The following is a 13523-nucleotide window of genomic DNA, read 5'->3' on the forward strand; positions in this document are numbered from 1 at the left end:
TGTAGTTGTTGTAGAATTAAGCTCGACGTGAAATGTTGCACAGAAAGGCAAACAAACACGATATCAGTCTACTAAGACAGCTCCAGCTTGGCTTTGCATTACGGAAAAGTCTCGGCCCAGCTACAACTACTGCAACACATCTGTGTCCGTCTGTCTGTCTGTCTGTCTAAAAGCCGAACAACCGTCTCCAGGAAACCACGCCTTGTTACAGTAGAAGGCAGCAGAGCTAAATTTAGCGTTGCCAGCACGAGAAAGTAGAGCTACATCTGCCGCGCACCAATGTCGGCCTTTAATGTATACAGAGACGACACAAAAGACAACATCTCTTCTGTTTTCTCTCTTAACTTTTTTTGGCCACGTCCTGCAGCAGGACCCCGAAGTTTTAAGTGTATGCACAAAATAGATAATGTTCGGAAATAACTCTGTCGGGTTTGTATGGGTTGTGAAAGAGTGAATGCCCTTGCTTTTAGTGGGACTAATTAAATCCACACGTGCTCCTTGTCAACATGTTTCCGACACATCCCTCGCTTATGATTGACCTACTCGTGATTTTTTTTCCAGTAAAAGCAAGGGTGTTCACTCTTTCACAACCTGTACAAACCCGACAGAGTTATTTTCGGAATTCGTGTATTAAGTCACAAAAACGCTCACTTTCTTGCTTGTTCTCAAAACGTTTTTTGGCACCCTCCATAAACAGAACTTTAATTACACGTCAAAATGAAAGAGAAAGCATACACACACACACACACGAACTCACGCACGAAGGCACACACACACACACTCACTCACTCACACACACTCACTCACACACGCACACACACCACACACTCACACACACACACACTCACACACACACACACACACACAACACACACAGAACCATACACACAACAGTTGCACCTAAATCTGCCTAGGAAGGGAGACAACTCTGGCACGCAACGTCTGCTCGTTTGGACGCACGTCAAGGGAGGTAACGATAAGATTGAAATAATGTCCGTGGCTTTGATATGGCTTGCTTTATTGTGACATTGATTGCTTTACACTTGATTTGATTTAATCAAATGCCATGTTGATTTCTTTTCGTGCAGCTGCAAAAGGGGATCTGAAAGATGCCAAAATCGTGTTTGTCATCGGTAAGTATCAGTTAATGGTGTCAAGTTAAATGAAAGTCGTGTAGGCCTATGTGTGTGCGTGCGTGCGTGCGTGCGTGCTCGTGTGTGTGTGTGGGGGGGGGGGGAGGGGGGAGATTAAGTTAAACATGTTAATGAATACCTCATGTTTTGGCTTTTAACTACTAGTGCCAAAGATAAATGGAATAACATTTGAAAGCGCTCAAGTTCATTTCGTTTTTTCAGAATTGAAGACAGAAACAGAGAGAGAGAGAGAGAGAGAGAGAGAGAGAGAGAGAGAGAGAGAGAGAGAGAGAGAGAGAGAGAGAGAGAGAGAGAGAGAGACAGAGAGAGAGACAGAGAGAGAGAGAGAGAGAGAGAGAGAGAGAGAGAGAGAGAGAGAGAGAGAGAGAGAGGGAGAGAGAGGGAGAGAGAGAGGGAGAGAACGAACGAACGAACGAACCAACTTTATTTTTCGAGGGTAATGGAGTAGATACAGCAAAGATCTTTTTTCATCCAGCCCTCGCCCAATTCACTAATTAACTAAGCCGTGCATAATATTAAAGCAGAAGAAGAAGCAAAACAAAAACATAAAAACATGGTTATTAAATCAGACAAAGAGAGAGAAACAAAATGTTAATAGCATACATGCCAACATGGTCATTGGTAATGGTATACATTAAAACACACACTTTGACACACACGGTCACATGCACACAGACACACACAGACACAGAGAGAGAGAGAGGGAGAGAGAGAGAGAGAGAGAGAGAGAGAGAGAGAGAGAGAGGGAGATAGTGAGAGAAGAGAGAAAGGGAGATAGTGAGAGAAGAGAGAGAGGGGGAGAGAGAGGGAGATAGTGAGAGAAGAGAGAGAGGGAGAGAGAGAGGGAGAGAGAGAGAGAGAAAGAGAGAAAGAGAGAGAGAGAGAGAGAGAGAGAGAGAGAGAGAGAGAGAGAGAGAGAGAGAGGGACAAGAGAGACGGACAGAGTCAGACAAACAGACCGATGAGAGAGAGAAGAGAGAGAGAGAAAGAGAGATATACAGACAAACAGACAGACAACAGAGAGAGAGAGAGAGAGAGAGAGAGAGAGAGAGAGAGAGAGAGAGAGAGAGAGAGAGAGAGAGAGACAGACAGACAGAAGGCCAGAGACACATAGACAGACAGAACATTTCTGATTTTCATCCGACCAATGTCTTCAATGCAACTGTTGACGATCTTCCCCAGGTGGCCCAGGGAGCGGCAAGGGGACGCAATGCGCCAAGATCGTGGAGAAGTACGGCTTCACCCACCTCTCCTCCGGTGACCTCTTGAGGGCAGAGGTCGCGTCGGGGTCAGAGCGGGGCAAGAAGCTGACGGCCATCATGGAGAAAGGCGACCTTGTGCCCTTGGTAAAAACATTCATCAGTTTTGTGTTGAATTTAAAGATAAGGTATGAATGTAAAATTTTCTAAATCAGAATCAGCCTCACTGTTCGTGTCTTAAAACCAAGGAACATCAAAAAAGGTTTTAAGACACTTTGATTTGAGGGGTATGTGTTGATTGGATACTGCACAATCCCTGCAGGTGGCATGCAGCTGTCTAAGAGAATGAAAAAATCCCTGTCAGGAGAGACCAGCTAGCATTTCTTTCTTTACTTTCTTTATTTGGTGTTTAACGTCGTTTTCAACCACGAAGGTTATATCGCGACGGGGAAAGGGGGGAGATGGGATAGAGCCACTTGTTAATTGTTTCTTGTTCACAAAAGCACTAATCAAAAAATTGCTCCAGGGGCTTGCAACGTAGTACAATATATGACCTTACTGGGAGAATGCAAGTTTCCAGTACTGCAAAGGACTTAACATTTCTTACATTCTGCTTGACTAAAATCTTTACAAAAATTGACTATATTCTATACAAGAAACACTTAACAAGGGTAAAAGGAGAAACAGAATCCGTTAGTCGCCTCTTACGACATGCTGGGGAGCATCGGGTAAATTCTTCCCCCTAACCCGCGGGGGGTTTGAACCAGTGGGTTCAAATTCTTTCTTTCTTTATTTGGTGTTTAACGTCGTTTTCAACCACGAAGGTTATATCGCGACGGGGTGGGTTCAAATGAAATGGGGTTAGTGTAAGAGAACGTTAAACAACGATCTCCCTGATTAATGAGAGAACATCTGCGGTACAGGGATACGTTTGGCTGTTCACAATAATATCAGCTATGGTGTGACAGACATCCGTGCCAAGGGTCGGCAAATGGGATGTGTCGTTATTAGGAGGGGTCGTTATGGAAAATGTTACTGTAGTGTTCTTTTATTACTGTGTCCACCGGCACGGTTGGCTTAGTGGTAAGGCATCCGCCCCGTGATCGGGAGGTCGTGGGTTCGAACCCCGGCCGGGTCATACCTAAGACTTTAAAATTGGCAATCTAGTGGCTGCTCCGCCTGGCGTCTGGCATTATGGGGGTAGTGCTAGGACTGGTTGGTCCGGTGTCAGAATAATGTGACTGGGTGAGACATGAAGCCTGTGCTGCGACTTCTGTCTTGTGTGTGGCGCACGTTATATGTCAAAGCAGCACCGCCCTGATATGTCCCTTCGTGGTCGGCTGAGCGTTAAGCAAACAAACAAACAAACAAACAAACAAACAAACACATTACTGTGTGCTGTGTTTGCCAACAGGACACAGTGCTGGAGCTGCTGAAGGAAGCCATGATCGCCAAGGCGAGCAGCAGCAAGGGGTTCCTCATTGACGGCTACCCCAGGGAGCTGGAGCAGGGACTCCGCTTTGAGAAGGAGGTAAGAGATCGTTCTGTGGTTTTCTTTGCCACGCTTTTGATGCTAATTTTGAACATTGCTACTATAGCTGACTTAGCTTTCAGAAGGAGGTAAAAGGTTATTCTAAATTTGATTTCCTTTGCCGCGCTTTTGGTGCTCGTTTGGAACATTGCTCACATGGCTTAAATAAACTGTTGAATATTCATTACTCATGAGATATAATGTGTATCTCAACAACAGTATCAAATAAGCATTTGTAAAAGGAAGGCAGGTTTCAGTGCAGGATAACTGAGGGCACCCGGAAAGGGAGATAGAATGAAGAAGAAGCTTGAGAGATGGTTAACGGTGGGTGGAGTGTAGAGAGATAGAGAGCAGGGTATTTCGGGTACAATAAAGGAGGAATGCAAAGTTAAGAAAGACAGGCACAGGTAAGGAGAAGGAGACAAAACAAACACAGAGAGAAACAGACACAGGTTACAAAAGAATAGGGTAATTATGGGGTGGAAGAAAAAACAAACAGACAAGCAAAGAAAAAAACATAAACACATCTTTGACACGACTTGTACAGGGCCAATACAACACATAACTTATAATCACTGATGATCTATACAATCGCCAGTTCTCAAAGGAACGCACAGTTCAGGGCCGGACGAGAGGGGGGGGGGGGGGCTTTGGGGGCTTTAGCCCCCCCCCCAGCCAAAAAAAGAGAGAGAGAGAGAGAGTGAGAGAGAGAGAGAGAGACCCCCCCCCCCAACCAAAAAAAGAGAGAGAGAGAGAGAGAGAGAGTGAGAGAGAGAGAGAGAGAGAGAGACCCCCCCAGCCAAAAAAAAAAAAGAGAGAGAGAGAGAGAGAGAGAGAGACCCCCCCAGCCAAAAAAAGAGACAGAGAGAGAGAGAGAGAGAGAGAGAGAGAGAGAGAGAGAGAGAGAGAGAGAGAGAGCTTAAATTACTTTTTTGTGCAAGAATAGGATAATTTTTCATGTATAAATGTTAAAATTTCTTCAGCTTATGGGAGCTTTGCCCCCCATACCCCCACGGGGGCTTCGCCCGTCGACCCCACCGGGGGCCTTCTGCGGCCCCAGGACCCCCGCTTCAACATTTTAGCCCCCCCCCCCCCCCCCCCCCTAAAAACGTACTGGTCCGGCCCTGCAGTTAACCCATCTGTTTTCGCTGGTCCGGCCCTGCAGTTAACCCATCTGTTTTCGCTGGTCCGGCCCTGCAGTTAACCCATCTGTTTTCGCTGGTCCGGCCCTGCAGTTAACCCATCTGTTTTCGCTGGTCCGGCCCTGCAGTTAACCCATCTGTTTTCGCTGGTCCGGCCCTGCAGTTAACCCATCTGTTTTCGCCTATCAGGTTGCCCCAGCCAAACTCGTTCTGTGTTTTGACGTCTCTGACGAGACCATGACCAAGAGGCTGATGGGAAGGGCGGCAACCAGTGGGCGAGTGGACGACAATGAGGAGACAATCAAGAAGAGGCTGGAGACATTCCACAGCGTCACGCAGCCCGTCATCGACCACTATGCGAAGGAGAACAGAGTCAAAAATGTACGAAGTGGAGATTTTCCCGTTTGGGAATTGTGTATTTTTTCTTTTGGTTTTTTTTTTATATAGGAAAAATGCCCAATGTTCTTTGTTAGTTTGTGTATTTCAACTCGTTAAAACCCTCACAGAAATCTACTTCCGGTTTAGGGCTTCTTTTATGTTGTAGCATATTTGTTCCCTTCGAAAGAAAAATGTCCTTAAAATGACATGGAAAGAAAATTGTTATGCCACCACTTTTGAAAACAAAACCATTTGACTGTTTCTTCAAATAGTCTGTGTGTTACAGTCGTTTGATTGTTATTAAACAAAACACATGCACAGAAGATTCAGAGATAAAACATATAAATGAAATTTGTGTTCTCAACAGATCAAGGCAGAAGGAGAAGTGGACGAAATCTTTTCCGAGGTGGTCAAAATCTTTGATGTGGAGTTCAAAACAGGTAAATGATCCACCAATATAATTATTTTGAGGCCGCTCAACATTAACAGGCAGACATGCAGACAGACAGGCAGACAGAGACAGAAAGGGACAGAGAGAGAGAGAGAGAGAGAGAGAGAGAGAGAGAGAGAGAGAGAGAGAGAGAGAGAGAGAGAGAGAGAGAGAGATTGGATTGGATTGGATTGGATTGTTTAATTGTGTAACCAGTGATTTGGTTTTACAATGTTAAAAAATAAAAAAATAAAAAAAAAAAACAGACAGGCAGACAGAGACAGAAAGGGACAGAGAGAGAGAGAGAGAGAGAGAGAGAGAGAGAGAGAGAGAGAGAGAGAGAGAGAGAGAGAGAGAGAGAGAGATTGGATTGGATTGGATTGTTTAATTGTGTAACCAGTGATTTGGTTTTACAATGTTAAAAAAAAAAAAAAAAAAAAAAAAAAAAAAGAGAGAGAGAGAGAGAGAGAGAGAGAGAGAGAGAGAGAGAGAGAGAGAGAGAGAGAGAGAGAGAGAGAGACGCACACACATACACACATAAAGAGGCAGAAAGAGCGTGTGTGTGTATGTGTGTGTGTGTGTGTGTGTGTGTGTGTGTGTGTGTATGTGTGTGTGTGTGTGCGCATGCGTGCGTGCATGGGTGCGTGCGTGGGTGCGTGCGTGTCTGTGTTTTTGTTGCCGGTATTTTTGCATATGTATTTTTAAGATTGAAATTAGTGTCAATCACAAAATTAATGTGCGTGTTTGTGCTTGTGTGTGTACGTGCGTAAGTGCGCGAGAGAAAGTTTAAGCTTAACGCCCTCACGGCAACGCGTATGTGCGCTCGTGTGTTGTTAAGTTTTGTATGCCGTCTAAAAACTGTCATAACATAGTTGTTAAGAAGAGTTCATATCATATTCCATATTTTCTGTTTTAGATACCAGTGCCCTGAAGGACTGCAAGGTGGTCTTTGTTGTTGGTAAGTTTATCCATTTATTTCTTGTTCTCTTTACCTACACAATGCTTATATTACGGAATCAATTCATCCAAAAATTCAACTAGCCACGGCATGGAGTCAGTGTGCTGATTTTCGGTATGTGACCCAGTGGAGGGATGGTCGTATCTCCTGTGAAAGACTAGCTAGATCTACCGGCACGGTTGGCCTAGTGGTAAGGCGTCCGCCCCGTGATCGGGAGGTCGTGGGTTCGAACCCCGGCCGGGTCATACCTAAGACTTTAAAATTGGCAATCTAGTGGCTGCTCCGCCTGGCGTCTGGCATTATGGGGTTAGTGCTAGGACTGGTTGGTCCGGTGTCAGAATAATGTGACTGGGTGAGACATGAAGCCTGTGCTGCGACTTCTGTCTTGTGTGTGGCGCACGTTATATGTCAAAGCAGCACCGCCCTGATATGGCCCTTCGTGGTCGGCTGGGCGTTAAGCAAACAAACAAACAAACAAACTGGCTAGATCTGAAATGGTGAGCAGAACCGTTTTCACGAGAAGGAGTGTATCTTTAAAGCAATGAAAACATTTCCTCGTGTGTGGCTGGATATTTCGTCAGATACGTTTTGTCTCATTAGGCCAAAAAAAAATTGTCTGTTTCTGGTAACATGGCTAAAAAAAAATAGGGTCGGTAGGTAGGGATTTTTTTTTTTTTACCCCCAAATGTAGACCAATAAAACTAACTTTAAAAATCGCGCAAAGAGACTGGATTCACTATACATAGAGACAAGACACTCAACACATTTACAAATCGTCAGCGGACTTTCGTTTTCACACGTTTTTGTTGTTCATTTTCTCACCCTGTCCTTTACCACCCCCAAAAAAAAAAAAAAAAAAAATTTGAGTTTGGAAAAAGAAAGTTTAGGGTCGGCGCCGAAATTTAGGGTCGGTCGGGTGACCAGAAACAGACAATTTTTTTTTTTGGCCTTAGTGTTTGTCTAATTAGTGTTTGTCTGTGCACTTAAAAGACCACTGGGTCGATATATCTGTTAACGTAACGTTTTGTTTTGTCATTAATTTAACATTCCAACAACATACCTTTCTTGTTTTTTGATTCTTCATTGAAAATTGTGTTTTACAGGAGGCCCTGGAAGCGGCAAGGGAACGCAGTGTGCAAAGATCGTGGAAAAGTATGGCTACACTCATCTGTCGTCTGGTGACCTTCTCAGGGCAGAGGTCGCTTCCGGGTCAGAGCGCGGCAAAGCTTTGAACGCCGTCATGCAGAAAGGAGACCTCGTGACTTTGGTGAGTCAGTGACAAGCAGGACAGGATCTAGGCAGATTTAAATCCCACCCAGAAAATGTACCCTTTTCTCAAGGAGAATCCCAAAATACCCCTTTTAAATGCAAAATTGCAACAGACCGTGAGTCCGTGTATGCGTGAAACTCAGTTGCCACACATCAAGCAGAGTTTATTTCTGTAATTAGTGCATTAGTTCTCCTTTATCTTCACACAGCTAAATCCTCATATCCATGCTGCTTGTTATACAGGACACCGTGTTAGAGCTGCTGAAGGAAGCCATGGTGGCCAAAGCCGCTACAAGCAAAGGATTCCTCATTGACGGCTACCCCAGAGAGCTGGAACAGGGAACTCGATTTGAGCAGGAGGTGAGGCCATGGTTCAATTCAGCTTTAGGCATTTTGGAAGACTGTTTGTTTGGCTTTTTGACCGTCTGTTTCTTGAAACAATCTTCGTCCTTTCTCGTGTTAGTCCAAACACCTGGCGTATGTTACTATAAGTACACAGAAAAATATGTTCTTCGTGAACAGGTTAGCGTACATGATATTTGTTTGTCTGTTTCTTGAAACAATCTTCGTCCTTTCTCGTGTTAGTCCAAACACCTGGCGTATGTTACTATAAGTGCACAGAAAAATATGTTCTTCGTGAACAGGTTTGCGTACATGATATTTCCCCTCATCAAGAAACACCACTTCACCAATCAGATTATTTCTCTTGATCAGGTGACAGAGGCCCAGTTTGTGCTGTACTTTGAAGCGGCGGACGAGACGATGGTCAAGCGACTCATGGGGCGCGCGGAGACCAGTGGCAGAGTGGATGACAATGAGGAGACCATCAAAAAGAGACTGGCCACTTTCCATGACGTCACTAAACCAGTCATCACGTACTATGAGAAACTGGACAAGCTGAAGAAGGTGGGCTGCCATACTTTTTCTTAGAGAGTTTATTTTTCTAGGCATACTTATTGCAGGACGGCTTACGACACTGTGTTTCTGATTGCATTTTTTGTGGTTTGGTTTGGTTGTTTGTTTTCTCAATTTTTCAACTTTCTGATTTCACAGAAAAATCCTTTTTTAAGAGTAAAAAGTGGAGGAAAAAAAATAGGCTGCAATACTTTTGCTCAGAGAACCATTGATTTTTCTGAGCAGATTGCAGGACAGGTATAGACAAATATGTGTAACTTTAACAAAATAAATTGCCTTGTTTGTTTGCTTATTTGTATGTTGTTTTCTCAACATTTTGGCTTAAACTGATTCCACAGAAAAATAGATTTTCTCAAAAAGAAGAAAATTGAAAAGGTGAAAAGATTGGGCTGCCATACATTTTCTGAAAGATTCATTTATATTTTTAAGCATATGCAGAACACAAACCTGTTTCTTATCACAGTTTCCTAATTTCTATTTTTACAACTTGATTTTTTTCTATTTTAGTGTTAATGTTAGTACCACAAAAAATCCTTTTCGGTAGCTCAGTTGGTAGAGCACTGGACTTGTGATCGGAAGGTCGCAGGTTCGAATTCGGACTGGGACGGACACGGGTCAACTTTATGTGCAGACCCAGAGACGCCTTGGTCATTCTGCCATAAGTGCAGGTGGCTGAATACACCTAAACATGCAGACACCTGGGTAGCGCGACTCCGTTGCTGCTAGCTTTCCACTGGGAGGAAGCGACCCGAATTTCCCAGCGATGGGACAATAAAGTAATGAAAATGAAAATGAAATGAAAATGACTTGTCAATGCTTGAGGTTTCTTTGAGCTTAAATTGTGATTAACATTTTGACTTATTTGTACAGTAAAGACAATTTTAGAACTGAAGTTTGAGCACTGACTATATATGTTATGTATTTTCTTATTTGGGCTGATTCCTCAGTGAACATTATTTTGATTTATAGATTATTGGTTCCAATTAATCATTCCCTGATTAATGTTGTGCATACCTTTACTTGGAGCAGGTGTCAGCTGAAGATGGGCCGGATGAAGTTTTTGCCCAGGTGGAGAAAATTTTTGAAGAGACTGGAGCAGGTAACAATAATATTTTCCCTTCACAACAACAACAACAACAACAACAACAACAACAACAACAACAACAACAACAACAACAACAACATACTCACCAGAAACATGGACAATAAAAAACGAACTCGAACCGGGTTTGACGCTTTGACGCAAGGTCTTCATCAGCAAACAAATCTTTCCTTCAATAGCAAACCGCTGCAAGTGAATAACTTATACACACACAAAAACACAAAAGCAACAACAATAACCCCAAAACAATTAAAAACGTAAATCATGTATCTTACCAGTTTGCTACACATTCACAAACAAACGCTGAGTGTTTTTACCTAAAGGTTTTAAGCAAAATCATCTTTGTAATTCGAGTTGTTATAGTTTTCCATTTTGTTCCCCCCCCCCCCCCCCCCAGCTTATTTTAATCATACACACCACTACACTACAATCATTCTTATTACATGATAATTATTCTCTTCTACATCTTCCTTTAATCATCTCGCCGATTACAGAGCAGTAGTTGCAGTATGGTACCCCTGAACAAGCGTGGATCCATATGCTTGATCCAATAGTGCCAAAAGAGTTCTGTCCCCTGAGTTTAAAATCGTCTACATAGAAAACTGCATGGCAACCAAATCTGTTCGTTTTTCAGTTTTACATTTTACCGACGAGGATGAGATTATCAACAACGACAAAACATTTTGAACACAAGAACATACTGAACATATTTTTGAGAATATCTGAGCAGGTATCTTTCACTGTGTGGGTGAAGTCAAATCGATCGCTTTCTGAAATGACTAGATCAAAGAGCTCCGTTGACTTGTGAAAATAATCGTGTGCTACATTGTGTTACTGGGAATTTCCGATCCACCCTTTTCGTCTCTCTCTCTGTGGGGATTTCCGGTACACCCTATCAGTCGAGTCTTTCAATGTCAAATGCAAATCGTCTTTCTTTCTTTACCTGGTGAAAAAAGTGTCTATTTTACTGGCGATGGTAATCTCCCTTTGAGGAAAGGTGTCTGTTGTTGCATAGACCCCAAAATGGCGCCGCCAAAAAGTAAGTCTTGTTCTTGAAAGCTGTTTTTATTCTGCTTTCGATCAAAACTGAGCAGTATCGTCGAGGAAGGAACTTGTTTTTTTCATTTGCACTGAGTAATGAATTAGTTTAAGCGACATATAGGGCGATATCTCTTGATACAAACTTCTTGCTTTCCAGGTAGTGTTACTTCTATTTCAATGGGGGCTTTGTAAAATGTAAAGGCAAGGCAGAAAACAAGTATGTTCATGCTTCTGTAACACAGCTACAGCTTCCCCCACTCCAGGAACGCCGGAAACAACAGAGACTGACATTTCTGTTCCAAGTGGTCAGAGGGCTGGTCCCCGCAGTACCCCCTGAGAAATGTCTCCAGCAACAAAAATCAAAAAGACAAGTGAAACAACGAGTGAACAAAGACTTTACATCATCAGCCACAGTCACAAATATCACAAGAAACAATTAACAGCCAGTGCTTTACTGTGGAGTGTACTAAAACACCAGTGTACATGTACTCTTTTTTCACAAGAACAGTTATTGACTGGAACAACCTTGATGACAACACGATCCAGTCGTCAACGGTCAACGAATTCAGAGGAAAACTGCCAACCGCTGATTAAAACACCAAGTGCTCTCCCCAATTTTTCCGCCAACGAATATTCCCAAGTTTGGGACCTGTTGGCGTAATATATATCAAGATCAAGATATTATATATTTAATCTAAGTTCAAACTCGTGCTTATCATTTGTTTCAGGCACTGTGGACCCCAAGCTGAAGGATGCCAAAGTCGTCTTTGTCATTGGTAAATAGATTACGTCTTTCTGCAAAAAGAAGAACAAATACAAGCAGTAAACTTGAAATCAAGAATGCTGCAGTAAAACGGTGCTGTTGTTTTACTGCAGAAAACCTGTTTACACTTTAACTTTTTCTGCAGCATTTTGTACTGGCTCATTATAATGTTGGAGCACGCGAGCCCCCCTCTGTCGAGAGATGGACTCATCCAGAATTACCAATACCGTAAAGTACCGAGTATAAGCCCACCCCTCCTCTGCACGAATTATGGACAAAAATGGGGGGTGGGCTTATATACTCGGTAGTTGACCCTATGCACGAACATATTCTTCATTGCAATGGAGACATGATTCATATAATGATACCATCTGGTATGTAAAGTGTTATGTTTGTTCAAACTAAAGCAAATGTGAAACAACATGAAGATATTTTGTGTATTATAAAATTGTTAAGCTCGCAGACAGACATACGTAAGGCTTACACACCATCATTGAAAGCATGTCTATTCGACAAAAACGGTTTTTATTTAAAAACAACTTGAAAAACCTGAAATCCTCAAAATCTGCCGGCACCTTCTGGTTACTGGACGTACAGAGGCGAATGGATACATGGTGCCGTTTTTTCCACCTTTGTAGCGACATGTTTGACGCATCAAAATCTTGAAGTTTCAGACCCGCCCCTAACTGTCGCGCTTTTCTCTGCAACATTATGCTTCGGAAAAACTGTTTTACTGCAGTAAAAAACGTTGCTTCGGCGAAAGATGACATTATGCAGAAATGCTGCAGAAAAGACAGTTTTTCTGCAGCATTTCGGTTTTTCTCCAGAATAACTGAATAATGTCATAATCCGCCAAGAGCCAGTACAAAACGCTGCTTCGGCGAAAGATGACATTAGGCAGAAATGCTGCGGAAAAGAACGGTTTTTCTCCAGCATTTGTCTTTTCTGCAGAATAACTGAATAAAGTCATAATCCGCTAGGGATAGTTTTGGCTAAACAAACTGCCCTTTACAAATCTGCTATTGCTGAACTCAAACATTTGCAAGAGCATACCAGAAGCAAATAGCAGTAATTAGACCCTATAGCTACCACAAACAGTTCTCCACTTACAGCTATAAATTTGCTCTCTAACCGATGCGCACAAAATGTATAGCTACTATAAATAGCCTATAGAGGCATAAGAAAGATGACCCAATATTTTTAAATTGGCCAATTACGTAGTTTGCTGCGACTCGGTCAGATTTTGAGCTGATTCTGGTCTAAGGCCTGCATACATTTGAGGAAAAGATTGTCAATAAAAGTAGATACAGGTGTATTTTTCGTTGTTACTACTCTGAACCTATTGAATAGGTGCACATACACCAAACTACCAATAGCTAAGGGTACATATGTATCCTCTAACATGATGTGAATGAATGTACAGGAGGACCGGGCAGTGGCAAGGGAACACAGTGCGCCAACCTGGTGAAGGAGTATGGCTTCTGCCATCTGTCTTCGGGCGACCTTCTGCGTGCTGAAGTGGCCTCTGGGTCTGAGCGGGGCAAGCGACTCAATGCAATCATGGAGAAGGGAGAGCTTGTTTCACTGGTAATTTATTTTAAACCAGTTTTTTTTATAATTTATTAAGTGTGTGTGCGCGCG

General features: G+C 42.9%; 1 protein-coding gene across 4 annotated transcripts in view; it reads left to right on the plus strand.

Annotated features, from left to right (window-relative positions):
• The window catches only part of LOC138948559 (uncharacterized), a 100547-nt gene that overhangs the window by 79825 nt on the left and 7199 nt on the right, over window positions 1-13523 (plus strand). For all 4 annotated transcript variants that reach the window (XM_070320118.1, XM_070320121.1, XM_070320119.1 and 1 more), the window contains 12 exons: window positions 1089-1133; window positions 2337-2500; window positions 3768-3884; window positions 5216-5407; window positions 5772-5844; window positions 6751-6792; window positions 7896-8059; window positions 8305-8421; window positions 8776-8967; window positions 10006-10075; window positions 11848-11895; window positions 13306-13469. In XM_070320118.1, coding sequence (XP_070176219.1) covers window positions 1089-1133; window positions 2337-2500; window positions 3768-3884; window positions 5216-5407; window positions 5772-5844; window positions 6751-6792; window positions 7896-8059; window positions 8305-8421; window positions 8776-8967; window positions 10006-10075; window positions 11848-11895; window positions 13306-13469 — 1388 coding nt within the window. The remainder of the gene's footprint in view (window positions 1-1088; window positions 1134-2336; window positions 2501-3767; window positions 3885-5215; window positions 5408-5771; window positions 5845-6750; window positions 6793-7895; window positions 8060-8304; window positions 8422-8775; window positions 8968-10005; window positions 10076-11847; window positions 11896-13305; window positions 13470-13523) is intronic.

Source organism: Littorina saxatilis, linkage group LG15, assembly GCF_037325665.1.
Source record: "Littorina saxatilis isolate snail1 linkage group LG15, US_GU_Lsax_2.0, whole genome shotgun sequence".
Taxonomy (NCBI): domain Eukaryota; kingdom Metazoa; phylum Mollusca; class Gastropoda; order Littorinimorpha; family Littorinidae; genus Littorina; species Littorina saxatilis.